Source organism: Hemicordylus capensis, chromosome 1 (genome assembly GCF_027244095.1).
Source record: "Hemicordylus capensis ecotype Gifberg chromosome 1, rHemCap1.1.pri, whole genome shotgun sequence".
NCBI classification, from domain to species: Eukaryota; Metazoa; Chordata; class Lepidosauria; order Squamata; family Cordylidae; genus Hemicordylus; species Hemicordylus capensis.
In genome coordinates, this window is record NC_069657.1 from 171,433,799 (window position 1) to 171,461,186 (window position 27,388).

At 41.1% G+C, this 27,388-nt stretch overlaps 1 protein-coding gene across 10 annotated transcripts in view; it reads left to right on the plus strand.

Annotated features, from left to right (window-relative positions):
* Positions 1-27,388, plus strand: part of THSD7B (thrombospondin type 1 domain containing 7B) — a 690,438-nt gene that overhangs the window by 602,068 nt on the left and 60,982 nt on the right. For all 10 annotated transcript variants that reach the window (XM_053254956.1, XM_053254972.1, XM_053254939.1 and 7 more), the window contains 2 exons: positions 25,907-26,040; positions 27,221-27,374. In XM_053254956.1, coding sequence (XP_053110931.1) covers positions 25,907-26,040; positions 27,221-27,374 — 288 coding nt within the window. The remainder of the gene's footprint in view (positions 1-25,906; positions 26,041-27,220; positions 27,375-27,388) is intronic.

The window sequence follows — 27,388 nt, forward strand, 5'->3', positions numbered from 1 at the left end:
TCATCCCCCACTCCCCCAGCAGCTATTTTAAAAGACTTGGGAAAGTGTTATGTGCTTAATGTTATGAGAATTACTCAAAAATAGTGGAAAGGAGATTTGCAAAGTTTCTCTGTTTAGTGTATCACTATGCAATGGGTTGTGTTTTTTATTTAAAAGTAACAAAGGTTCTCCCAAGCAACATCAAGATGCCAGCCACTGTAAACAGCAGTCAACACACACAGAGTTGTTTTTGTGAGAAGAGTGGAACTAAAGGGAGCAAGGCTGGGTCAGATCTCTACCTAACAGCTTGGGAACTGGTGGCAGCCAAAATAAACTGGACTGGGTTAGAAGGAACAATTGTATGCAACTTCATTGGATTATATATTTGTGCACTCTCACCTGCCTAGCTAGGCACTGGAGGCACTGACATGATTTTTGGTCTCTACTCTTGAACATACAGTATGAGTTCAAATGGATTTACCTCAGATGTTCTGAATTGCTCTAGAGAGATTTGTGTGGTTTTTGTGTGCCTTTTTTTCTCTTGATGTTTTGTGATCCAGCTACAAAAGCTTAAGAAACCTTATTAACATTTTTGAGTGTATTTTCATGTCTCATACCTATTGGACTGTGTGAAAGAGACATTTAAAATATTAATTATGTATGTTTCATTGTAAACCCCCCCCCCAAAGTGTGAGTTCTACCTTCCCTAGGATTTGTAGGGTTGTATCTCCTCCTTGGACAATTATGAGCATTCCTGAAAAGGTTAGAAAACACCTGCTCACCACCCAAACAATTTTAACCAATAATAATCATTCAGTTTTTGCTACCAATTTTTTCATGTTAACCTGTCACCCTGTCAGGGAACATGAATACATTATATTCTCATTATTTGAAGATCTACATGTGAATAACATGATATAGAACTATCCAAGCTTGGAACCAAAATATATGGACTGGACTATTTATTGAGTCATTATTATTATTTTATTTGTAGTCAGCCATGCTGTTCTGAAAGCACTAGATAGGCATTTGTATAAATTGGATAATCTGGAATAAAAGGCCTTGTATGCACAATAAAGGGGTGGAATGGTTGAAAGAGAGTCTGTACCTTGCAATCCATTACTAGGCTGACTTCCACAGAGGTCCAATTCAGCTGGTACTTTCTGACTGGCCTTACTCCCACATGATAAAGACACCAGTGTGCACATCACCCTCCTAGCATGCTGGACAAAACTCTTATGAACAAGAACAGATGCTATAGATAGGGAATTTTACAAGGTTAATGATAGAGAGTCAACTTAAATTGTAGGTTTAAATCAGTGGTATTCCTGACAAGAATGGATGCTGTAGTTATTGAGTTTTGATTCAAGAAAGTACATGCATAAGCAAATCTTTATTTGTATTCTGGAGCAACTTTCCTGTTTGGGGATATATTCTGAAAACAGTGCTTTGATGCATTACAGCAAAGAGATTCTTCAATAAATGGATTAGTAATGATTAAATTGAAAATAAATGTAGTTATATAATATATAATGGGCTGGTTAGCCGAGGAAGCACTCTCTATATTTCCTATCTAACTTTAAAATAGTAGGACCTAGTGGGTAGTGATACTTTGTAGGGCTTGACAACTATTAATTGTTCATGGTCACTTCCTAATTCTATTCTGAAAGCAATAGTCTTGTGTTCAGGAGTTGTGTTGGGATTTCATTTTTATGCCTCTTTTTGCTAAAGGGATGCCAGCACCTAGAAGTCAGAAAATATCAAAACAGCTGTCTCAATTAATTTTGTGTAGCCCAAGCTGCATGAGGTTGACCATGAGAGCCATAATGGCCAAAGTTCAGATTTTAAAAAAATATCACCTGGACTCCACATGGACCTATAGTATAACAAAACAAGAGAGACATTACAGAACAATTCATGCTAACAGCTGTCTGATTGTGAACTCTGGACACTTGGGGAAAAGAGTAAAGTGGAGAGAACAAATCATACAAAGTGAAAACCGCAGCTGGAGAGTCTCAGTAGTAGTGTTTAATATCTAAGTTCATCCTTTCTTGCCACTCGGTGCCTCAGTAAATCAAAGCATGTCAACCAGCTCTTCTAAAGAACTTGATTATTTAGCGCTGGTTGTATTTTATAGCGGGGTTCCCCTGTAGTCTCTATATTTCTTTTCTCCTGGTACTTTAACACATATAGCCACATTCATCTTGAAAGTAATGACAAAGTATTAATTTGACCCCATTTTGATAGAAATGATATAAAAGCTTTCTTCTGTGTTCCATTGCTAACCACCTGATTCAGTCATCGGTTTCTTCTAACATAATAAGAGGATATTGACTTTTCTTGAGGGAGAATATCAAGATTTACTGACTTGAAAACTGAGATATTTGCTGAGGGAAAATCGGAGTCAATATTTTCCTCAAGGGACAATGGGTTTTGATAGTCACTGGTATATTGAGTCATTGTGTTATTTCAGATGTGAGCACTGACAATTCTACTTGATGAGAACAGCACTGCCAGACACTTAGGATAGTGGGATAGTATATTTGTGTAGAACAGTGTGAAGCCAATGGAGAAAGAGGGCTGAAGATCATAGCCTCAGCCAGAAACTACTGATAACCAATCTGATCAGATGTAGCAAACACTTTTCTTGTAACCTCTTAATGTTGTTATGAATGTTATGCAGAAATAGCTAACATAGAAGTGGCAAGGCCCATATGAGTGCCATTATATCAACTTATATGTAACAGATATATTTCACATGTGTGTGGATATGTCATTCATGATCTCTAAGGCTGTTCCCACAATCAAAAATTGGGTAGGACAAGTGTTCTGCTAGTTTGGAAGCTGTATGCACTCCCAATTTTTGATTGTGTGTGAGCAAAAAAAAATTGTCTGTGAGGCAGGACTCAGGAGCTGGGTAAGATAGCTTTTCTTCCTACCTTGGTAAAATGCTGGGTATGAAAGCTGGGAAGGATGGTCCTACCAGCTCCTGCCTCACACACAATCACTCCCCTTCCTCTTTGTTAGAAGTGAGAATTCTACAGCATTTGCTCTTAGCACTGCAATGACTTGTTTTAACCACTAGAGGCATGAAGAGTTATGTTAATAGGTCTCTCTTGGTCAACTTTGGGCTAAACTTCTTTACCACCAGAGCATACTTTGCTGTATGAAGATTTTAATGTTTCTCCTCACACTCCAACACAATTTGGGCCCAGAGCTCTGGGACTGGTGAAGAAAGTAATTAGCCTAAATAAGAAAACAAAGTTTTCTCAAAGATGGAAACAGGACAAGTGCTACAGAGGATCTAGAAGTTACAAGGTCCAGATTTTGAGATGTTGTCTTTTAAAATGGAGATGCTCCTAAAAAGCCAGGGAAACAGCAGAGTTTTACATACAGGGCACCCTGTCAGAGAAGGAGAAGAAAGACAAGCCTAGGACACTGCAGATGTTAAAACTACTGGGATAATTTGTCTATCAGTGAGTGACTCTATATTGGTGCGTTTAAGAAAAAAACAGCATGCAAAGGACATGTGGGAGACATGCAGTGGAAAAATTGTATGAAAGGAAGCTGTCTCCAAGGTGCATACAGTTATAAAGATGTGTAATAAGACACTAAAGAAGGGAGAGGATTTATCTAAGCATGTAAATGAGATGTTGGAAACTTCATGATTGTGCAAACACAGGGAGTTTGTTGATTGATTGATTGATTGATTGATTGATTGTATACCACCCACTACCGAAGTCTCCAGGCAGTTTGCAGCATAAAACATACCAAGAATTTAACAGTTAAAACATGTACAGGTGAAACTCGGAAAATTAGAATATCGTGCAAAAGTCCATTAATTTCAGTAATGCAAATTAAAAGGTGAAACTGATATATGAGACAGACGCATTACATGCAAAGCGAGATAAGTCAAGCCTTAATTTGTTATAATTGTGATGATCATGGCGTACAGCTCATGAAAACCCCAAATCCACAATCTCAGAAAATTAGAATATTACATGGAACCAAGAAGACAAGGATTGAAGAATAGAACAATATCGGACCTCTGAAAAGTATACAGTGTACTGTGCTTGATTGGCCAGCAAACTCGCCTGACCTGACCCCATAGAGGATCTATGAGGCATTGCCAAGAGAAGGATGAGAGACATGAGACCAAACAATGCAGAATTGCTGAAGGCCGCTAATGAAGCATCCTGGTCTTCCATAATACCTCATCAGTGCCATAGGCTGATAGCATCCATGCCACACCTCATTGAGGCAGTAATTGCTGCAAAAGGGGCCCAAACCAAGTACTGAATACATATGCATGCTTATACTTTAGAGAGGTCCGATATTGTTCTATTCTACAATCCTTGTCTTCTTGGTTCCATGTAATATTCTAATTTTCTGAGATTGTGGATTTGGGGTTTTCATGAGCTATACGCCATGATCATCACAATTATAACAAATTAAGGCTTGACTTATCTCGCTTTGCATGTAATGCATCTGTCTCATATATTAGTTTCACCTTTTAATTTGCATTACTGAAATTAATGGACTTTTGCACGATATTCTAATTTTCCGAGTTTCACCTGTAAAAGATCAAATTAAGATACCCATAAAACACACCAACTAACTAAAAAGCTTGGCTGAAGAAATGCATCTTTAGATGTTTCCTAAAAGTCAACAGGGATGGAGCAGCTCTAATCTCAGCAGAAAGTGCATTCCACAGCCTTGGAGCAACTACAGAGAAGGCTCGCCTTTGAGTCGCTAGCAGAAAAGCCCCTCAGACGAACCTCACTTGAAGATCTTCATTGGCGGCAGGGTTCATAACAAAGAAGGCATTCTATTAAATATCATGAGCCCAAGCCATTAAGGGCTTTACTGGTAATAACCAGCACTTTGTATTTTGCCCGGAAACCTATTGGTAACCAGTGAAGATATTTTAGAACTGGAGTAATATGGTTTCTACGGGATGTCCCGGAGTCCAATTTGGCAGCAACATTCTGCACCAATTGCAGCTTCTGAACTATGTTCAAAGGAAGTCTCACGTAGAGTGCATTGCAGTAGTCAAGCCTGGAGGTCACCACAGTCTTAAGGTCACTCAGTTCCAGGAAGGGCACAGTTGGCGAACCAGTCAAAGCTGATAGAAAACACTCCTGGCCACTGTCTCCACCTGAGGTATTAGAGAAATGGTTGGGTCCAGAAGTACTCCCATACTGAGAATGTTTTCCTTCTGGGGGAGTGTAACCCCATCCAGAACAGGCAGATCTATCCCATTTCCTGAACTGTAGCTTCCTGCAGTGAGCACCTCTGTCATGTTTGGATTCAGTCTCAGTTTGTTATCCCTCATTCAGCCCATTACTGCCTCAAGGTAGGCACTTAGGGAAGTTATGCCATTGCCTGATGAAGCTGACATGGAGGAGTAGATTTGATGTCAGCAGCATACTGATAACACCCTGCACCAAATCCCCTGATGAACTCTCCCAGAGGTTTCATGAATTTTGCCTGAAACAATTCAAATTAGATTGTTATTGAATAGTCTTCATGAGCATTTTGAGCCTATTCTAAATGTATTGGAAGGCAAAGAAGATTTGAGTTTGGAGTTTGTAATAAACAGCTTGGAAGACTTTAATTTGCACAGAGGCAATGAGCAGCAACTAAAGTCAAGTGAAGAAAAGGCTTTTACAATTTATCAAAAGAACAAAAAGTGTTTTGTCTGTGGGAGTCCTAGACATATGAAGGCTCAGTGTCCTTAGAACAAGGAATTTGCATCTAAAAAGGAGGTGAAACCACATTTCAAAAGGAGTGAGTCATCTAAGCATACAAAGAAAAATGCATGGAAGCAAGGAGAGAATAAGTCTGACAAACAAAAAACAAATGTTGCTAATACAGAGAAGAATTTAAGAGCTAGTTCTGCAAAATGTGATGCTAGGATTTGTATTGATTCAGGTACAGCCAGCAATTTGATTAAAGAAAGAAAGATTTACTAAGTTGAACACAAATTATACGGTTCCCATTTTTCTAGTGGATGGGATGTAGATGTATGCTGAAGACAGAGGTTCTGCAAGGCTACACTGCAAACTGCAAAAAGGAGAAACAGTGAAGCTTATTGAAGATCCATTGTTTGTGCCTACACTTGAGTCCAGTCTGATGACAGTTAAATATGCTACAGAGAAAGGTTATGAGGTGAAATAAAAAGGAAAACAATATTTTATCACAGATAAAGGTGAACTACTTATGAAACGGACTTTGCAGAGAATGGTCTGTTCGAAGTTGATTGTATAAAACAATGGTCTCTCTTGCTGACTTCTTCCACTCAAAACAATAGCAAGCCAACAACACTGGCTTCAAGAACCTCTCCTGTGTAAATGAGCCTTCCTTATAGCATTTTCTTTCTTACAAGCCTCCCTCATTCTAACATTTGCCACCTCAGAATTATTGCTATTTTATATTCTATTTGAAACCACATTAATTCCCACAATCAAAGTTTTATTTCATTTTGCAAATGGAGACAACAAAATCACAAAGTATACTGAAACAAAATACCATTATGTATGTGATGTACAAGAAAAAGGTATTGTGGATTTAAAATACTGTCCAATGGAGAAGATAGCTGATGGACTCACAAAGCCATTGCCAAGAGATCATTTTCTAGCATTGCAAGAGATGCTGGGAGTAGTTGATTGGTGATCAAACAATGAGAAGGAGTGTTAGAAAATACAGTGACTTTAAGAAAGAATTTTTTTCCTAGCTGTAAAACACCACAGAATTATGAGGTTTTTAATTTTTCTTAATTGCACACCTGTGTTGGATCTACAATGGTGTTTACAGTGTGGATGTTTGTAGTTCCTTAGCGGAATTGTTAACTGTCAGTAGGTTTTCTATTGCTAACTTAAGGTTGTACAGAGAGAAGCTTTCATGTTACTAGTTTTAGCAGTAGTTCTTCCAAATTGGTACAAAGTGGCAATGTTTTTTCTGGGATGATAATTGTTTTCGGGACTTGGTAAGTGTTGTGCTTCAACACATGGTTTATTGGTGGCTGCTTTAGGGCCTACAGGTTTGTTTGATTGATGTGGCACCAGTTTCGATGGTATCCGGGGTCAATAAAGTTGTACCTTTATTGAACATCCTTTAGGCCTGGGTTGGGAAAGCCTAGTGGATGCTTTAGCGGCCTAAAGTTAAACTTAAATTTACATAGGGAGCAACCATTATCACTATACTCGTTAGGCTTTTCACCTCTACTTCTAGGTCATCTCACTCTTTTGCCACAGAGATGAGTTCATTCTATTGATTGTATTGATTGCTCTGAAGTAGCTCACGTATTTTCAGGAGGACAGGCTAAAATTCATTTTGTCTGTACTTGCTTGCTAAACAGTGATGTAAGAGGTACGAGGGTTGGTCTTTCTTTCTTTCTTTTTCTTTCTTTCTTTCTTTCTTTGCTTAAGTAGTTTCACTGCTCTTTCATTTTTACCTTGTTGTTTATTTTGCCCATTTAAAGGTTTTCTTTCAAATATTTTTTGGTAGTCAAATTATTTTATTTTGTCAAGTAGTGGACTGGTGTGATTAATGGGGCTAGTTGCTGGCACAAAAAAGTTGGGTTTTGTTGACATTATTCAATGGTAATTTGGATGCTTTCTTTAAACTACTTTTTGTTAATCCAAGTGCATTTTCCAGAAAGGTTACCATGTTACGACTTGCCTCATCTAGTAGATTAGTGGTCTTATATATTGGATATTATGTTTAATTGCAGTGTGTGCAATTCCCAGGGCATGTTTAAAATAAGATTTCTTGCTTATTTTACTGCTAAATCTGCCTTCCATTACAACATTTCATTGTATTGTTTGTATCTTCTGTCACAGAAAATGTAACCCATCTCTCCCATCTTATTAGCTACACCTTGACCTAACATTTTATTTTGGGCTATTTTGCTTTATATTTGGTCTTCATAGGGTAGGCTGGCGATGGCGGTATGTATATAGGCTGGAGTGGCCAAAGATGGTGAGGTTTAATGTGGAATATCGATTACAGGACAGGCTCCTCTAGGTTGCTGTGGGACACCACCAGGTCCTTTGAGTTTTGAGTGTTTTGCTTTTTAAGGTGGTGATTCTCTTTATTTAGCAGGGAGAGAGCACCTGGTCCTATCCATCCGCAGCACAGCTTCCCTCCAGTGGCTGTTGCTGCTGTCTATCTTGTGTTTCTGTTTTAGATTATGAGCCCTTTGGGGACAGGGAGCCATTTTATTTATTTATTTGTATCTATGTAAACTGCTTTGAGAACTTTTGTTGAAAAGCGGTATATAAATATTTGTCGTCATCGTCATAATTCTACAGCATTGACTCTTAGCACTCCAGTGACTTCTTTTGACCACTAGAGGCATGGGGAGTGTTAATAAGTCTCTCTTGGTGAGAGTCAGTTAGAATTGTTCAGTTGTTGAAAATTTGTGCCTGTTTGAGTATGTTGCCCAATCTCTCTCTCAGTATGTGATGTTTTAGTTTCTTAATACATCTTTATTTGTTTTTTGAACTCAACCTACTGGCTCCAGATAATTTCTTGAGCTAAACTTCTTTATCACCACAGCATACTCTGCCATGTGAGGATTTTAATGTTTCTTCTCACAGTCCTCAACACTCCTACCTAGTTTGCTCACACTCAAGCCAAAATTGGGAGCATACACAGCTCCCAAAGCAGTTTTCAATTGTGTGCATTGCCTTTCCATTTCCTCTGTTTGAAGAAGGAAGCTATCAAAGCCCTTTCAGTTTATGGAGCTGAATAGGCAGCTGCCTAAAGCAGGCTTGTCTGTCTGCATGAGTTTAAAGGCCGCCTCAAACTGCCTGAAGCACCCATTCCTCATATTATTCAATCAGCACATGATGATCATTTACCAGATCAAGCTTTGTTCTTTGTAGACCATTGTCAGTGAGTATATCACTATGCTACAGAGTATGTCTGTTGTACAAAATTGGAAGGGAGCTCCTGAAAGAATGAAGCTCCTGGAGTATTTCTTCCATGTCTGACCCAGACTTTGAACAATAAGCCTATTCTGAGCTGAAATCACTGTGTGGATCCCTGCCTCATCTAGTTATGTCCTAAGTTGTATTGTACATATTGTTGTGGTAGAATGAGTTCTGACAATGAATTACCACAACTGAGAAGGCCCTCTCCCACATACCCTCCAATCACACACCTGTTGGCAGTGGAACATGCTGAGGGCTTATAAGAGAAATATTTTCCCAGAGATCTGTTTCTAGTGCTTAATCTACAAATACAAAGAGCAGGATCAGCCCTTGTTTTCACATATTTGGATGCATTATTATTCAGATTCAGTTTATTATTATCATAGTTCAGCACAACAATATTATTACTAATGTAGCATTGCTACTAGCTGGGTTCACTTAGTTGTTCTGTGGGTAAACTAAGAACTCAGAACCACTTTGCAGAGCCTTCAGTGGTATTTTGCAAACAATTGCTGTAGCTTTCAAAGGGCATTCCTGGGTGCTGTAAATATATTTGAATGCTGACCTGCCATTCATGCTGTCAATTTCCTACTAAACAGGTTTTAAATATTTTATTTATTTATTTATTTATTTATTTATTTATTCAATTGTGCTGAACTATGATCGTAATAAACTGAATTTATACGGTTTCATTGATTTTTAAAGGAACCTATTATATCTTTTATATTTTGTTTTGCATATAACTGTTGTTCTGGACAAGCTGCCAAGTTCTTCTTTCTTTGTGATGTAAATAAGTTGGTGCCACCTCTTTATATGAGATGATGATGGGTATGGAGAACCATGTGAGAGCCAATAAAAACCCCTCAGCAATGTAGGATGAAGGAGAAAACACATACTTTGGCTATATAGCACTCCCTCGGTATACGTGAGGGTTCCATTTTCTGCAATGACCATGGTTCCAGTAACTGTGAATAATGAGCTATTAAGTTTGTGGGATTGCAGAGGTTAGGTTCCCAGAGGTCTGAAAAATTGCATTAAAAACTGTTAAAAACAATAAAAAGGGGCAAAATAAAGTGCCCTACCTTGCTCCATGGGCCTCCAACAATGCCCCCCAGAAGTTGAAATTCGCAGAAAAAAAATATTTAGTGAAACAAGCCACAAAATCGCCCCATTTGACAAAATGGCAGCCAGAAATGACCTCCAAGTTCATTTCCGTCTCCAAACCATGGCTACATGACTTTAACTTCCTTTATGCTGGTTTATTTTGCATATGCTGAGGTCGGGTGTCAATTACCCGAGCATGGATACACGAAACCACGATTGCTGGATTCTACATATAGAGAGGTCAATCTGTAGTGCTTACAATTCTGTGGTACTTGTTAATAATCATCTGGTAGAAATTTGTCTGGGAATACCACCATGACAACTCTAACTCTCCCTCTCACTTACTCACACTCACACTCACTCAGTTTCAGGCAGAAATGGCAGGCAGCTTTCATTCTCAGCTATATCATGTTAGATTGCAGGGAGCCACAGATGGTAGAGTTGCTCCCCCCAATTGTCTGTCTGTGAATGTTTCCAGGGCCAGACTACATATTTACTCCTGCTAACCCTTGAATAGGATTCTATGTTTGCAGGCAAAACCAGAAGTTTTGAATACTGCTGGTGGGAGAGGAAGAGCTTGAAGACATGTTAACGTGTCAAATGCATTTCCTTAGGGACACACAATTGTAGTGTCTCTTACTCTGTTTACACCAGCTCATTCAAAAAGAGAGAGAAACAGAGCAGAGTGATTCAAGAAAGTGCTTGAAACTACAGAAGAAAACCCTGTGCAGAGACTTGAAAAGAGGGTGCATGTATGTTACATTGACCAGGAGAATAAATGCATTTGCCCAAGCATTTTGGATTTACTGGATTGGTGTGAAACTCCATGAATGCAGGCTAGTCAGAAGCTGGCTTCATTAGTCTAGGTGAGAATTCAGCAGGATATGTGCAGCTGTTTTAGAATTGATGGAGCAAAGAAAATGTGTTTTATTAAGAAATCGAAGAGGAGTGAGGACCAGCCCTTGGCAGCCAATGTGGAAAGCTGCTGAAGAAAGCCCAAGTTCCTGTCTGGAAGGCAAAGGAGATAACTTGTTTCCAACACTGATGAAGTTATGGGTGGAGGGTGAACGTATGCTGTTTGTTCAAACCAGGGAATTGGAGAAGGGAGAGTGGGACAAAGGACAAATAGAGTACTGGAGAGTGAAAACAAAGTGAACACTGATAGCAAGAAAATGATATTAACAGCCATTGAAACAACAGTCATGAAGAAAGTGGTGGAGAGAGACAATTTATTATTAAAGGACAGGCAGACATGAAACCTCCCAGACTCCTTCAATGAAGTTTTACAGCTTGTTGTTATATATATATATAAATATAGAACAATATAGTTGCATCATACTTTTTAATCTCCTGTGTGTTCTATTTATAGTGCCAGTGTTTATATAAAATGCCAAAATGTCATAATCTTGAGCTCCATAGCAGTTTATTAGTATCAACCAACCTTTATTGATACGGTCACAGACCAGCAAAACAGTTTATTAGTAGGTTTTAGAACAGAAGCTGAACATTATTTACATAATTATGCTGAATTTGTTTTGGCATATTGAGATAGATATGGGGCAGGTGAGCATTCAGAAGAGTATCTCTTGATGTTTAAAAGACTATGGCCAAAAGTCAAATAAGCTTCATGGCTTTTGTTTGTTTGTCTCTGTCAGCCAATCCCAGAGGTTCAATTTCTTCCATCACAGCTAAGAAACAGAATCCAAGTTGGGGCTAGGCAAATAAGGACAGGTTTAATTCTCTATATCAAGAATCAAGGAACAATTTTAGTCACTAACCCAAAAGTTCAGAGGTGTACCATATGAGAAACCCATATGAGAAATCCAAATAATTATGATTTGCAGATTCACTCCTGTGAAGAAAAGTAAAGCATTGATGGGCATTTTGCTAATAATACATAAAGTCAACTTGAAAAGGTGGACTTATGGTGTTCATGAAGACACTGGTGGAAATTGAGCAGTGGAACAAGAGATTCATAGAAACAAAGGTATGTGAGAGCCATCAATAATTGATGCCCCTGAAAAAGACCCAGCTCCAAAGTCTTCATTAACAATGGATATAATAGATCTAAGTCAGGCTTGCTCATCTTTGCCCCTCCAGCTTTTTTTGGACTACAACCCCAGCCACAGTGGTTTATGGGAGTTGTAGGTCAAAGTTGAGCAGGCCTGATCTAAGAGAATAAATAAGGACAAAACTAAACTTTGCTGACAATAAAGCTCCACTGCAGGAAATATTTGATTTATGAAGAACTGATAGAGCAAATTTATGCACAAAACTGGTGGTGGGTTAATATAGTACTATATAGTAATATAGTATAGGTGTGGTTCCCCACACACACATTAAAGTAATGGGCATCTCTTTGGAGAGTTTTTCTACTCCATGATGCATGCACAGACAGTGCTTAGGCAACTAAATCCTCCTAAAGTTTGAGACTTGACTCTCCTTTCCTTACCTTCAGGAATAAACAAATAGGAATGAATTGTGATTGTGCGAGAATATGTTTCATGTTAGACAGAAATACTAATACACCATACTAACGTAAATGCACACCCAGCCCAAGGGATTCCTGCTTTGTAATAATGATACTGTAAAAATACTGTCTGGATTGCAAATGAAATATTTTACCTATCTAGCACTGTGTCTGCTTGGCAATATTGAATCAGTTATCTAATGAATGTCTAGTATCTGCAATCCACTGATTTTTGCTTTTTCCACTCTCCATTTGTCTGATTCTGTGCTGAAGCTATGAGCACAGGAAATTGCAATGTAAATATTCCCCAGGGGCATCAGAATGTGTGGGAACCCTGGGATCTGGCCCAGTTTATACGACTATCACTTAATGAATTTCCATCTGGCTGCTTCCCATCCAGAGTTGTTAATGTAAAAATATCATCACTGCTGCAATGGAAAAAATATCAACCTTGCCATTAAGACTGTAATGATTTTTCTTACTAAAGATTTATCTTACTGATGAATATTTTTGATTTTATTATTGTACAGAGAGGTTGATATCCACCAACCTACTATGAGGATACATAGCTTAATGGTAGAGTTCTGCAGAATGTTCAGTTCCTGCCAATCCTTGTTAAAAGATTTGGAGCCTGTTTTCACAACCATAGATTCCAAGGCAGGAGGGGGTTAACCCAGGAAACTGTGGTTGTCTGGGGCACCAGAAGTCCCCCTGACCCAGCAGTTCCAAACCTGGGTAGCCCAGATCCACAACCCAAGTCAAAAGTGAGGTAGGACAAAAATGAGAGCAGTTCTACTTTTTTATTTGGGTCATCTGTGCTACTTTCACATTTTACACTGTTCCCAGGAGCCAGAGGCTATGTTTATCAAAGAGTCCTGTGGATAGCGAAGCCAGGCAGAACAGAACTGCTGCAGTACTGAGGGCTGCATCTCCGCTGCCCACACAATGCTTGGTGGGATACTGGAAGACCTAGGTCCTGAAATGCACAGCAGCCCAATCATGTGAGGGTTGAGTAAGCAAACCAAACCAGGAGTTTGGGTCATCTGGGAGGCATGGGGTATGAACATACCTCTCCTCCTCCTCCTCTCTCTCTCTTTCTCTATCCGTTCAGTCGTGTCCGACTCTCGGTCACTGTATGGATCAGTGCACTCCATGCCATCCTATCTCGTACACCTTCCTTTAATTCTGCCATGGTCATTCCAGTATCATTTTTTATGATATCCAGCCACTGAGTACAAGGCCGTCCCCGTCTCCTTCTCCCGCTGATCATTCCCAGCATAATTTCTTTTTGGGTGAGTCAGCTCGCATGACATGACCAACATATTATTTATTTATTATTTATTTATTAGATTTATGTACCGCCCTTCCAAAATGGCTCAGGGCGGTTCACAACATGATAAAAACATTAAAACAAATTAACAATTAAAACTATTAAAACACAATAAAACCAATAGAACAGCTAAAAGCCCTGAAAATCAGGGCAACAATTTAAAACAATTTTAAACAGTTAATCATTTAAAACCCTGGAAGGCCAGGCCAAATAGGTAGGTTTTAAGGGCTCTCCTGAAGGACGGCAATGATTTCAAATTATGAATTTCTGCCGGGAGTGCATTCCACAGCCCAGGAGCAGCTACAGAGAAGGCCCACCTCTGCGTCGCCACCAGACGAACCCGTGGCAACAGGAGACGGACCTCCTCAGATGGTCTTAAGGTGCGGTGGGGATCATGTAAAAGAAGGCGCTCTCTTAGGTAACTCGGACCTAAGCTGTTCAGGGCTTTAAAGGTAATAACCAGCACTTTGTATTTTGCCTGGAAACATATCCGCAGCCAGTGTAGCTGTTTCAAAACAGGCGTAATATGGTCTCTCATATTGCTGTACGCATTGCTGTATTCGAGCTGGGAGGTTACCAGCTGGTGCACCACTGTTTTGAGGTCATCCTCTGCAAGGAATGGGTGCAGCTGTCAAATCAGCCAAAGCTGATAGAAAGCACTCCTGGCCATGGCTTCCACCTGAGATACCAGGGTGAGGCCTGGGTCCAGGAATACTCCCAAGCTGCGCACCTGCTCCTTATGGGGGAGTGTAACCCCATCCAGCACAGGGAGATCTAACTCATCCCTCAGATTCTGTGCCCCGACAATGAGCACCTCCATCTTGCTTGGATTCAGCTTCAATTTGTTCTCCCTCATCCAGCCCATTACTGCCTGTAGGCAGGCATTTCGAGAATGAGTCCCATTTCCTGAAGATGAAAAGGAGAAGTAGATTTGGGTGTCATCAGCATACTGATAACACCCTGCACGAAATCTCCTGATGACCTCACCCAGTGGTTTCATGTAGATATTAAAAAGCATTGATGACAGAATGGAGCCCTGGGGGACTCCATATAGCAGCTCCTGTTTTGAGGAGCGACTGTCACCAAGCTCCACCATCTGGAATCTACCCAAGAGATAGGAGCGGAACCACTGCAAAGCAGTGCCCCCTATCCCCAATTCCCCCAGGCGATCCAGAAGGATACCATGGTCGGTGGTATCGAACACCGTTGAGAAATCCAGAAGAACCAGCAGAGTCACACTCCCTCTGTCGATTCCCCGGTAAAGGTCATCCATCAGGCCAACCAAGGCTCTCTCAACCCCATAGCCAGCCCTAAAGCCAGTTTGAAATGGATCTAGATAATTGGTTTCCTCCAAGACTGCCTGGAGCTGGTCAGCCACCACCCTCTCAATCACCTTGCCCAACCAAGGGAGATTAGAGATTGGCCTGTAACTGTCCATCACTAAGGGATCCAGAGAAGGCTTCTTTAGGAGTGGTGTAATCAATGCCTCCTTCAATATGTAAGTCTTGTAATATGTAAGTCTTACATATGTAAAATATGTCTTTCTTTAGTAATCTTAGCTTCTAGCGATATTATTGGTTTAACTTGATCTAAAACTTCCTTATTCATAATTCTCACTGTCCATGGGATACGCAACAGTTGCCTCCAACACCACATCTCGACCTCTCCTCCATCCCACCCCTATATGGTTGTGTGAAAGAGCCCCTTACGTAGCAAGAGCTGGGAATGCCCCCTCAGTGCAGAAAATATTGATTTTGGGATCCACAGGGGAAATTGTGAAGGGGAGTTGGTTGGGAGGTCCTTAGAAACCCCATTGCACTATTATTGAGAGTGTGAGGGCATTCCAGTTCAGAATTCAGCCTGGGGGCAAGAAATGACCTGTATTCTCACCTTTTTAGAAGATAGTTCAGTTTGACAGACCTAATTCCAAACTGAAACCAGGCAAGTTATTGTATTCCTAAGCATTGTGTAAGTGATAGGTTCATTTTGTTTGAGTATTCAAAGTGTTCCAAATACATTATCCCATTCCAATATTCCTTAGAGCAACCCTGTAAGGAAAGTCAGTAATTATTTAGCCATGTTTTGCAGATTCGGAGCAAAGGCTAAATAAGTCCACCTAGAGAGCTCATAGCTGAGCATTGGAGATCTTAGCCAGCACCCATAAGAACATAAGAACAGCCATGCTGTATCAGGTCCAAGGCCCATCTAGTCTAGCATCCTGCTTCGTACAGTGGCCCACCAGATGCCACTAGAAGCCTACAGGCAGGAGTTGAAGGCATGCCCTTTCTCCTGCTGTTACTCCCCTGCAACTGGTACTCAGAGGCATCCTGCCTTTGAGGCTGGAAGTGGCCCACAGCCCTCCGACTAGTAGCCGTTGATAGACCTCTCCTTCATGAAGTTATCCAAACTGTTCTTAAAGCCATCCAGGTTGTTGGCTGTCACTACATCTTGTGGAGGAGAATTCCACAAGTGGATTATGTGTTGTGTGAAAAAGTACTTCTGTTTGTTGGTCCTAGATTTCCCGGCAATCAATTTCATGGGATGGCCCCTGGTTCTAGTATTATGGGAGAGGGAAAAGAATTTCTCTCTATCCGCTTTCTCCACACCATGCATGATTTTATAGACCTCTATCATGTCTCCCTACAGTTGTCTTTTTTCTAAACAAAAAAGCCCCAGGTGTTGTAGCCTTGCCTCATAAGAAAGATGATCTTTCTTATCTAGGCCCCTGATCATCTTGGTTGCCCTCTTCTGCACCTTTTCCAGTTCTACAATGTCCTTTTTTAGATGTGGTGTCCAGAATTTTACGCAGTACTCCAAGTGTGGTTGCACCATAGTTTTGTATAAGGGCATTATAATATTAGCCATTTAATTTTCAACCGCCTTCCTAATGATCCCCAGCATGGAATTGGCCTTTTTCACTGCTGCTGCACCTTGAGTCGACACTTTCAACGAGCTGTCCACCACCACCCCAAGATCCCTTTCCTGGTCAGTCACTGACAGCTCAGATCCCATCAGCATATACTTGAAGTTGGGGGTTTTCATCCCAATGTGCATTATCTTACACTTGCCAACACTGAACTCCATTTGCCACTCTGTCGCCGACTCCCCCAGTTTGGAGAGATCCTTTTGGAGCTCCTCACAATCCGTTTTGGATTTCAGTATCCAAAAGCGTTTGGTGTCATCTGCAAATTTGGCCACATCGCTGCTTACCCATGCTTCCAGATCATTTATGAATAAATTAAAAAGCACCGGTCCCAGAACAGATCTCTGGGGGACCCCACTTCTTACTTTCCTCCATTGTGAAAACTGTCCATTTATACCTACCCTCTGTTTCCTGTCTTTCAACCAGTTAGCAATCCACACATGTACTTGTACCTTTATCCCATGACCTCAGTTTCCTCAGGAGTCTTTGATGAGGAACTTTGTGGAAAGCTTTTTGGAAGTCCAAGTATACTGTGTCAACTGGATCACCTTGATCCACACACTTGTTGACACTCTCAAAAAATTCCAAAAGGTTGGTGAGGCAAGATTTACCTTTGTGGAACCCATGCTGGTTCACTCCCAGCAGGGTCTGTTCTTCTATATGCTTTACAATTTTATCCTTGAGGATGCTTTCCATCAGTTTGTCTGGAACGGACGTTAAGCGAACTGGCCTGTAATTTCCTGGATTGCCCCTGGATCCCTTTTTGAAAATGGGTGTTACATTTGCTACTCTCCAGTCCTCTGGTACAGAGTCCGATTTCAGGGATAAGTTATATATTTTAACAAGGAGGTCGGCAATTTCACATTTGAATTCTTTGAGGACTCTTGGATGGATGCCATTTGGCCCTGGTGATTTGTTAGTCTTCAATTTTTCCAGACAGTTAAGAACATCATCTCTTGTCACTTCTATCTGACTCAGTTCTTTAGCCTGCATCCCTCAAAAGCCTGGTTCAGGAACAGGTATATGCTCAGTATCCTCTGCCGTGAAGACAGATGCAAAGAACTCATCAAGCTTCTCTGAAACCTCCATATCCTTCTTAATAATCCCTTTTACTCCCAGAATATGTTTTCACCCAGAAAATGTTCAGCTCCACCTTATGAAGAACCAAACAGAATTGTATGGGAAATAGGTTAGAACTGATGTTCTCTCAGAAAACATGTATTCTCAAATTCACATTGGCTGCATCGCACGTAACATGAAAAGGGAGGTGATGGCTCATCTAGTTCCAAAAACTATATATCTGAATGCGGGCAACCACAGTTTCACAAAAAAAATAGACCTGCGGTTCCGCATTACTTCCGAAGGCGGCCACTGACTGTGAGAATATGGAGTGGGTTGCTTGCAGTAGGGGTGTGCACAAAACCCATTGGCCCAGTTCGATTCGAGTCCAAACCAGACTTGAACTGGACTGGGCATATTCAGTTTTGCACTCTCACAGCTTGGCTCAAATTGAGCCAGTTTGGGAGTTCTAAATATGGAGAGGTATTCTTTAAACTCATCGCCGGGTCCGGGTCATCTAGCAGCCTCCGGGGGCTGCTGCTGCAGCCACAGAAAGCAAGGCCTCAGAAGGTTCCCCCTCCACCCATTTACCTCATCTCAGTCTTTTGGGGGAGTTTCCGGTTGTCTCCCATCTCGCAGTGGCCATTTTGAAGGCCACCATGAACCATCCGAAGAGCACCCAAACGGGATGAAGGGGTAATTTAGAAGGCCGACGGAGGATGAGGAACTTCCACGGGACACACACACACACACCCGCTGCCACCTCCAGGAACTCCCCTGAGGGGAGTACAAGGTTTAAAAAAAATTGTTTTACAATTTTTGGTCTGTGAACCCCCCTGAACCAAAAGGGGGGTTCAAGGGGGTTATGGACCAAACTGGCCAGTTGGGTTCGAGGCCGGTTCAGCCTCGCACTGAACCGGGCTAGCCAGTTTTTGCACATCCCTATTTGGCTCGAGGGCAAGCCATCAAACAGACTCGGTTCCATGGTGAACCAGCTCAATCTTGAGCCAGTTCACAGATCTCTAGCTTGCAGGGAAGAATCAGTAGGTCGGAGGGAAGGGTTCTTCTACCTTGTGGACTTTGGGGGTGAAAAGGTCCAAGGAATTCTAAAGAAATAAACCCCATGTTTCTCCCATAGCACTATACTTAAACAGAATCAGGAAAAACAACATTTTCGTGATCTGGAATAGATGGTGTACCATTGGAATAGCTGATTTCTGAGCATTGATCCTTTCAGATTTCATACCAAGAATGTGGATTTCCTAATTGGAATAGTTCATATAATACTTCACCTGGCAACCAAGCTCCATTGGATAAGGACAGGAGAGCATGCACATCCTTTCCCTCTTTTGTCAAACTGAGCTAACTTTCCTAGTGGAGGAGCAGTTTGTCTGAATGGGTGGTGGGGGCAGTTGTCTGAACCAGTGTTTCTCAACCACCGGTCCCTGGACCGCTGCCGGTCCCCGAAGGGTTGAGTGCCGGTCCCTGACTGGGAGTCAACCCCCCCCCCCACAACTGAAATCAAGGCACTCACTTACTCAATTTTGCACATGGCACGGAAGAGGAAGAGTATCACGGAGGCGTGGGACCCTTCTTGTGCCTTGCCTCCACATGCTGCTGAGATCTTCCTACAGCTATCTTATTCCCTATCTTTACAGCTTCAAACTGTATGCGATGCGGGGGCATGGAGGAAAAAGTATGGCAGTGGGCGCCACTTGAAGGGCTGCTGGTTCTTGCATGCTCATTGTTTGCAGCCAAAGGTTGGTTGATTGAAACCCAGCTGCCTGTTGTGGTCGAGGCGCCTTGAGAGGGAACGCTGTTTCCCTCTTGCATCAGTGGGGCTTGCTTGTATGTTGTTTTCATTGGCCCCATGTAGCTTTTGAATTTTTCTAATGGCCCAACATCCCCTCTCCATTGAGTAATCACAAGCACCTCCACTCCAGACATACTGGAGACAAATTTGTTCACCCAGGCTTTTAGATTCAGGGGTTCTCAACCTTGGGTACCCAGACATTGGTGGACTTCTACTCCTATAATCCCCAGCCATAATGGCCAAATGCCATTGTTGTTGGGGGTTATGGGAGTTTAACTGAGGGACCCAAGGTTAAGAACCCCTAATATTCCATGTTTGCAAAAGATTCCAAATTTAATTATTTTAATGCTTATATTATTTTCATTCTAAACTGCCCAGAGATGCAAGTTTTGGGCAGTATAGAAGTCTGATAGACAGACAGACAGACAGACAGACTTGAAACCCCTTTACTAACTGCTGGTCCGGGAAACTGCGCATGAAGAATGTAGTGGTCCTTGAAACTCTGCACGAAGAATTTAGCGGTCCTTGACTCCAAAAAGTTTGAGAAACACTGGTCTGAACCACTCTTCTGCATGTGACCCAAATACTAGTTTAAACTAATGTAATTCAATTAGTTATTAATTTATGGTGCCCGTAAGGGCTGTAGTGGGGAACATAATCCTTTCCATCTCAATCTCATTTCCCTATTTACTGTACAAAGGCAAGGTTGTGCCCCAGCTTTCCAGTCATGAGAAGAATCTCGTAAGAACATGAGTACATTTGTCTCTTCAGCAAGTGCTGTAACCATGGATAGTAGAGGGCAGGGCTTGCAAGCATGTCAGCACAGAAGCGGGACTACAGTATTTGTTGTTGGGGATGATGTATGTCGCTACAGCATCCTTAGTTTATAATATCTGGACAGAGCTATATTGTAGGACAATTGTATCCCTATTTGCCTGTAATGTTCAATGCATGTACAATCAGTGTACAGTGTACACATGTGTAGATCTGTATGCACATATTGTTACTCACAAGTTACATTCAACACACATACATTATAATGTCTGAATAGGGTTTGTGCTTTTTCACATATCTTTATCCATGACTGAACTACTTTTCAGTAAATGAATACAGCATATAGCAGGAGATGTAGAACCTTCAACAGTGGAAAGCTAATTCACAACTTTTACTCAATGTGAATAGACATTTCAGGTATTTGGGATAGTATTCCCATCTCCCCAGGGCAGAAGAGAGAGGTGTCTGTAGGCAACAATAGAGAAATGCGGGATTTTAGCATGGTTGGGACTAATGTCAGTGTCCCCTTTGCTCACCCCCAAAGGAAGCAGCAAAAGCAGGAGTTCCTTCTCTTTTCTAACTTTGTTCCCATTTTGTGTCTTTAGTTTGTTTTTAGTTCTAAAGCATTTTAAAATGTGCACTGCAAATCCCAGTGTTAAAAAAAGTCCATTATCCACACATTTCAAGTTAGGGGGACTCTGGCTGGGAGAAAGTAGCTTAGGCCACACCCGCAATATAGTCCACTGTTAATATTAGTGGTGAGAGATGGAACTGGTTTGGATTTGAAGCCCATAACCTCTGAAGCCTCAGCAAATGTTAATCTCATTACTTGGATACTACAAGTTCCTGTCTGGTCCAACTCTAGCATTCCGTGGCATGCAAAAGGCTTGTGCTTCACTTACTTGCATGCAGATATGTGGCTCTTTTAAATGTTTAAGAAATCATTTTTTAAAAAGAAATCCACCCACATTTATCATGTCTTCAGCACCATGAAAAATCACAGACTGCTGCTTAACAACTCTGGAAATGTCCACAGAAGAGTAGGATCATGAGATGAAGAAATTCCCCTTGATGGGCAAAAAGGATAGTGGACAGAGGCGTAATGAGGCTGGAGTGGGCCCAGAGACAAAGTTTTAAAATGGACCCCTCGCTGATACACACACACACACACTCACTTCAAATGTGACTTGCCTCTGGGGGGCCCCTCGAGGCATGGGGGCTCCCAGGCAGCCGCCTCCCCTTGCCTAATGGTAGTTACGCCCCTGATAGTGGAATAGTATCTAGGGCAGAGGTAGGCAACCTTGGTCCTCCAGCCATTGTTGAACTACAATTCCCATTCGCCCTAGCTACACTAAATTGTGGTCTGGGTTTGTTGTTCAACAACAGCTGATGAGTCAAGATTGTCTACCCCTGATCTAGGGATCCATGGTGAAGAAATGGAGTACGAATGTACAGTACAGTTGTCAGAATCTTCACTCCTTGGTGATTCTCACACTTATGGTAGTATCAGCAAGTACAGATCTTCCCATAAAATGAATAACTTCCTTTACTCCATGGTGAAGAAATGAAGAGTATGCAATCACACTACACTACACCATAACAAGATGGGCATGCTCTTGGGAACAACTGGACATGCATGAAGATTTACAGTCATGTATAAATTATACACAGATTCTATGCATATATGGTATAGGATGCAAATATTGCTCATAAAATAGTGGAGATTGTAGGCTAAGTGATACTTGATCTGAGAAGTGAGGCATTGCAAACATGTCCCTCTTTTTTTCTGTGGAATGTTGGTGGATCTGTCCTGTATTTGCTTGAATATTCTCTCTGCAACTCTCACATTCCCCAAAATGGTGTTCTGGGCACACCTATGCACAGCTATTGTGATTTGTTACTAAAAGCTGCCTTGTGTCTGCTTTTACAAGGAATGGCAGGGTAATATATAATGCCTTTTAAAAATAAAAATAAAAATTAAACATTAGGCTCATTTACATGTCCGGAAACAGGATCAGAGGAGCCTCCATCCAGTGCAGGAGAGCTATTAATGCTTCTGATCCATGGCCGTGTGGACTCAAAAAGCAAGGTTGGAGGAGAGCAGAGTGATTGTGAGAGAGATAGGAAGTGGGTAGGACAGCTTTTTCCTCCACCCTCAGTAAAATGTTGCAGTCAGAGAGGTTGTTTTCACGTGCATCCTAACCCAAAGCTAGGTAAGCCCAGCCTGGATTAGGCTATATGTGAGAGCTGCCAGGATCAGGCTGATCCCGGCAGGGCAGCACCACCTAGCCCTACTTTTAAACCCAGCTCTTAGCCATGGTTAAGGGCTTGAGTGGCTCCAGCATTGTGAGTTTACTGAAGCTATGATCAGCCCCAGCAGACACAGAGATGGGCACCTAGAGTTCCTGTCTCCTGGGGGAATCCCCAATGCATCATGCATTCCACATGGTGCATGGTGGGACATGTGGAGGCCAGGACACATTGTCTCGGCCTTTGGAGCTCCATGCTGTGGCACTCAGCACAGATCATGCAACAGAACAGCACTCATCTGGGGGAGAAGGTGGGTTTTACCAGCCTTCCACCCCACCCACCTTCCCACTGCCCTGCCCACCTGGTCATGTGAATGAACTCAGAATGTGGTAGGGTGTGCCCATTCTATCTCTCTCCCATCTCCCACATTGTCTCTTGGCCTCCTACCTTGCTTTTTGAGTTCACACAACCACAGATCAAGATTAAGCACAGCTCTCCTACCTTAGCTGACAGTTCCTATGACCTTGTTTAGAGTTCTGTGAATAAACCTACTGGATAACTTGTGAAAGACCAGTTGTATGATGGCTCTGTGATGGAGCCGGTGGGGCTGGGGAGCTCGGGGTCCACGTGGCCGCCGGAAGCACCAGTATGCCCTGCCGGAGCTACTCGTGATCGGGAAGCCCAGGTTTGCGAAGCGCTCACTCAGCAAACTTGGGCTTAGGGGAGGGCTACAGAAGTGGGCTAACTGCTTGTAAGCCAACAGGCTCGCCTGCAAGCCCGGTGGTTTACACGAGCAGCAAAAATCAGGCTAGGCTCTCCTAGCCCAATTTTGCTACTCGTGAGAATAGCCCAAACGTCTTACTACTTCATTTAAAACACACTCACACACATTGACGGATGGATGGACGTGGCCTAGGACAACATTCCACAGGAATCACCATTTAGAATATTCTGCAGGTATTTGCCCAAGGATAAATCATTTTAGTGTTCTGGGTACCACTGACATTTCCCTGATGCAATACCATGTATTTAAGCTGCTCAACAAAGTCGCTTCCATCTGGGATTAGACTTTGAATAGGTGGAAACCCTCAATTTATTGTCCACGTTCCTATAAACACTATTGAAGCCATATTTTAAATTTTTTAAAATCTTTCTTGGACAATATTATTAATACATTTACACATTTTAGACACAAGATGACCATTTTAAATAAGATTGTGCTAACTGACTGGGATTGACAGTTTCTGTGGAGTTATTGTTACTATAGTTACTATCTATAGAAAATAGAGTAAGAGTGACTCTTGGACAACAACAACAAATCCAGTTATTATTTAACCTGTGCATTGGGGGATAGAAATAAAATTCCAAGAGGCAAAAACTTTCATTCCTTTGCTAAAGTTAAGTATTAAGACCATGTGAAATTAAAAAGAAATGATTTTTAAAAAATCAGTTGGTACCATACAGAACTTTTTTAAAAAATTGCAATGTGTTGTATAATTTTAGGAGGGGGTATCTAATAGATGTGTGGGCCATCAGAGGAAATGAAATTGTAATGGAATTCTTGTTTAGGCTTATGGAAATAGCTGTTATTTTTATTCTGTTTTCTTTGAAGCTGCATACATATTACATTTTTGCACATATTTTGGCAAGTCCATAATGAATCAATGAATTTAAACATCACAGTGTTCTCAGAATAGTGAATATAATCCAGCATGTTTCCCAGTAATATGGGTATGTTTTTTAGATTTGTATTTTAATGTTGTATTGCCAAAGCATTTCTGAGGAGATATTAACTTGGATGGTTGATATGTATAATATCAACCACCCAGAGCCTTTGGGGTGGCTTATAAATGATGATGATGATGATGATGATGATGATGATGATGATAAAAATGTAAAGTAAAATCTAAAACATTAAGTAAATTAAACCATCTGCTGTACATGGACAATCTGAAGTTGTATGGAAAGTTCCAGTCAGAAATCGAATCACTGCTGAACACTGTCCGTATATTCAGTAGCGATATAGCAATGGAGTTTGGACTAGACAAGTGTGCTGCATTAATAATGAACAGAGGAAAAGGAATAGAACTGCCCAATGGAAGCAACATCAAGAACCTGGAAGAGAAAAAACATTACAAATACCTGGGCATTCTCCAGGCTGATTACATCGTACACACTGAAGTTAAGAGAAAAATTAGAAGTGAATACATCAGGAGAAGTAGAAAAATCCTAAAGTCCAAACTCAATGGCAGGAACACCATACAAGCCATAAACACCTGGGCTATACCTATTATCAGATACACTGCAGGAATAATAGACTGGACCCAGGCAGAGCTAGAGACGCTAGATCGTAAGACCAGGAAAATCATGACCATCAATCATGCTCTGCACTCCCGCAGTGATGTAGATAGGCTATACCTCCCTCGCAGCTCAGGTGGAAGAGGAATGCTGTAAGTCTATCAAACAGTAGAGGAGGAGAAAAGAGGCCTTGAAGAATCTATCAAGGACAGTGAAGAAGATGCACTTCAAATGGCCAATAACGAGAAAGTATTCAACACCAATGAAAGAAAGCAGGCCTACAAGAAAGAACAAGTCAAGAACCGAGCAGAAAAATGGAAAAATAAGCCCCTGCATGGTCAATATTTGCACAATATAAGTGGAAAATCAGACATCACCAAGACCTGGCAATGGCTTAAGAATGGCAACTTGAAAAAGTTGTAGAAAATGAAGATGTACAAATATTATGGGACTTCCGACTACAAACAGACAAACATCTGCCACACAATACACCAGATATAACTGTAGTCGAGAAGAAAGAAAAACAAGTTAAAATAATCGACATAGCAGTACCAGGGCATAGCAGAATAGAAGAAAAAGAAATAGAAAAAAAATCACAAAATACAAAGATCTACAAATTAGAATTGAAAGGCTGTGGCAGAAGAAGACCAAAATAATCCCAGTGGTAAATGGCGCCCTAGGTGCAATTCCAAAACAACTAGAAGAGCACCTCAACACCATAGGGGCCACAGAAATCACCATCAGCCAATTACAAAAAGCAACTTTACTGGGAACAGCCTATATTCTGCGACGATATCTATAACAACAGCAACAACGTTGACAATAAAATTCAGCAATCCCAGGTCCTTGGGAAGGACTCGATGTGTGTATAAAACAAACCAGTCAATAACACCTGTCTGACTGTGTTAATAATGATGATGATGTTGTTGTTGATGATGATGATGATGATGCATGTTTCCTCTGCTAGGTGTATGAGGCAGTCCCATGCTACAGTGAATGCAATCGGTATTCCTGGATAGTTGAATCCTGGTCTCCATGTGAAATCAACAGTGAGCAAAACTCTCTCCACTGTGGAAGAGGAATACAAACAAGGAAAATCAGGTGTGTGGAAATAAAAGCAGCAGGTTTTGAAACAAGAATGTTTAAGAAAGTGGAATCACTGCTCCATGCTTTAAAGGCTCCTTTGCCTTACTCCCATATTTGTAATACTTCAAGGATTACATGTGAGTAGGAGAACTGTGCCTTAGTAAGTTCAAACCTTCACTAGAGAGCAAAATATTTTCTTAAAGTAACATCAGTAAGAGGCATGAGATGTCCTACCATTTGGACCTGTATGATGCTTGAAAATTTTTCTAGTCTGAGCAAGACTGGGCCTTTTCTGTTGTGGCCACAGTTTTGGAACACCCTCCCAAATTAGCTACACCATGTAGCCTCCCTTGGGATTTTTAAACAATTACTGAAGACTCATATCTTTAGAGCGGTGTTTTAATATCTTATCTGCTGCTTGTATCTGATGGGTTTTATCTTTTTAACTTATTTATATATTTTTATAGTGTATCTGTTGTATTAATTTTGTGAGCTGTCCAGAGCAGTTGTGTATTGGACAGATGGGGCATACATATTTCAAATAAATATTTTAAATAAATGAAAAAATAGTCTGTAGGGCTAGAATCTCAGAGTTCACTAGCATGACATTAATACCTTAATTAATTGAAGCATTTCTTCACAATATTACATTGGTTGTCATTTAGTTATTCTAGATCATGCAGCATAGAGCATAATACAAATATTTAGAGATCATTAAATGGCAAAGCAGTTCTTGGCAGTTCTGTGCAATGCATGGTTCATCTACAAAATTATTAATAAATAATGCAGGTCCTAAACATTTAAGAGTTCAGGCTTCCTAGAGTGGCATGACATATGCTCCGAATCCAGACATCACTTACATAAACTGTGGTTTACAAACCAACTTCAAATTATGGTTTCAGGTCTTGGTTTGTTGGCCCCAGAACAAAGAACAGTTCATGGACAGGTTTGTGTTCAGACAGAACACAAAACCATGCTGCAATTAAACAGACCGTGGTTTTGCATTATGTCTGAATCCAGCCATTGGATTGCATCCAAAGGTTTTCTTTCTCCAGAAGGAGTCTTCCTCCAGAAAAAAGAGCCTTTGTATTAAGCCATTATATATTGGTTTATTTGAAATTACATGCAATTTCTTCTCTGTTATTTTGTTCAGTGTGAAATGTGCAACAGATTATGATCTTCTTTCGCATTGCAGATGTGTAAACTCCACTGAAGATGGCAATGGTGAGACTATAGCCAACATTCTATGTAATCAGTCTGAAATTCCTCTTGAAACACAAAAGTGCACCCTTTACTGCCCCAGTGAATGTGTCGTGTCAGAATGGAGTTACTGGAGCCAATGCCCACAGGTAAATTAATTTTG